Here is a 1056-nt window from a genome sequence, read left to right as displayed (position 1 = left end):
GAGGTTGATGTTGGTGTGCTGGTTGAGGTTGTTGTTGGTGTGCTGGTTGAGGTTGTTGGTGGTGTGCTGGTTGAGGTTGTTGTTGGTGAGCGGGTTGAGGTTGATGTTGTTGTGCTGGTTGATGTTGTTGTTGGTGAGCTGGTTGAGGTTGATGTTGGTGTGCTGGATGAGGTTGTTGTTGGTGTGCTGGTTGAGGTTGATGTTGGTGTGCTGGTTGAGGTTGTTGTTGGTGAGCTGGCTGAGGTTGATGTTGGTGTGCTGGTTGAGGTTGTTGTTGGTGTGCTGGTTGATGTTGTTGATGGTGTGCTGGTTGAGGTTGATGTCGGTGTGCTGGTTGAGGTTGATGTTGGTGTGTGGTTTGAGGTTGTTACTGGGGCGTTTGCTGGGATTGTTGGGATTCTAGTTGAAATTGAGTTTGCTGTCAATGGAGCGTTAGTTGGGATTCTTCCTCGGGAGCTCACTGATGATCTTGTTGGCATATTTGTTGATATTGTTGATGTTTTTAGGGTGCTGGTTGAGGACGAGGATGCACTTGGGTTAACAGTTGAGGTTGTTGTTGTGGTGCTAGTCAATGTCTGGGTTGCTGCTGGGGTGTTGGTTGAGGTTGTTGTTGCTGTGCTCATTGAAGATGTTGTTGGTGTCGTGGAAAAGGTAGTTGTTAGTGTGCTGGTTAAGGATGTTGTTTCTGTGCTGGTTGAGGTTGGTGTTGGTGTGCTGGTTGAGGTTGTTGTTGGTGTGCTGGTTGAGGTTGTTGGTGGTGTGCTGGTTGAGGTTGTTGGTGGTGTGCGGGTTGAGGTTGTTGTTGGTGTGCGGGTTGAGGTTGATGTTGGTGTGCTGGTTGTGGTTGTTGTTGGTGTGTTGGTTGAGGTTGATGTTGCTGTGCTGGTTGAGGTTGTTGTTGGTGTGTTGGTTGAGGTTGTTGTTGGTGTGCTGGTTGGGGTTGTTGTCGGTGTGCTGGATGCGGTTGATGTTGGTGTGTTGGTTGAGGTTGATATTGGTGAGCTGGTTGAGGTTGTTGTTGGTGTGCTGGTTGAGGTTGTTGTTGGTGTGCTGGTT

General features: G+C 49.0%; 1 protein-coding gene across 1 annotated transcript in view; it reads right to left on the bottom strand.

Moving 5' to 3' along the window:
- The window catches only part of LOC125484404 (cell wall protein DAN4-like), a 16717-nt gene that overhangs the window by 12685 nt on the left and 2976 nt on the right, over positions 1 to 1056 (bottom strand). The window contains exon 3 of the mRNA XM_048603027.1: positions 1 to 1005. Coding sequence (XP_048458984.1) covers positions 1 to 1005 — 1005 coding nt within the window. The remainder of the gene's footprint in view (positions 1006 to 1056) is intronic.

The sequence above is a fragment of the Rhincodon typus genome, chromosome 11 (assembly GCF_021869965.1).
Source record: "Rhincodon typus isolate 14 chromosome 11, sRhiTyp1.1, whole genome shotgun sequence".
NCBI lineage: Eukaryota > Metazoa > Chordata > Chondrichthyes > Orectolobiformes > Rhincodontidae > Rhincodon > Rhincodon typus.
This window is presented reverse-complemented; position numbering and strand designations above follow the sequence as displayed.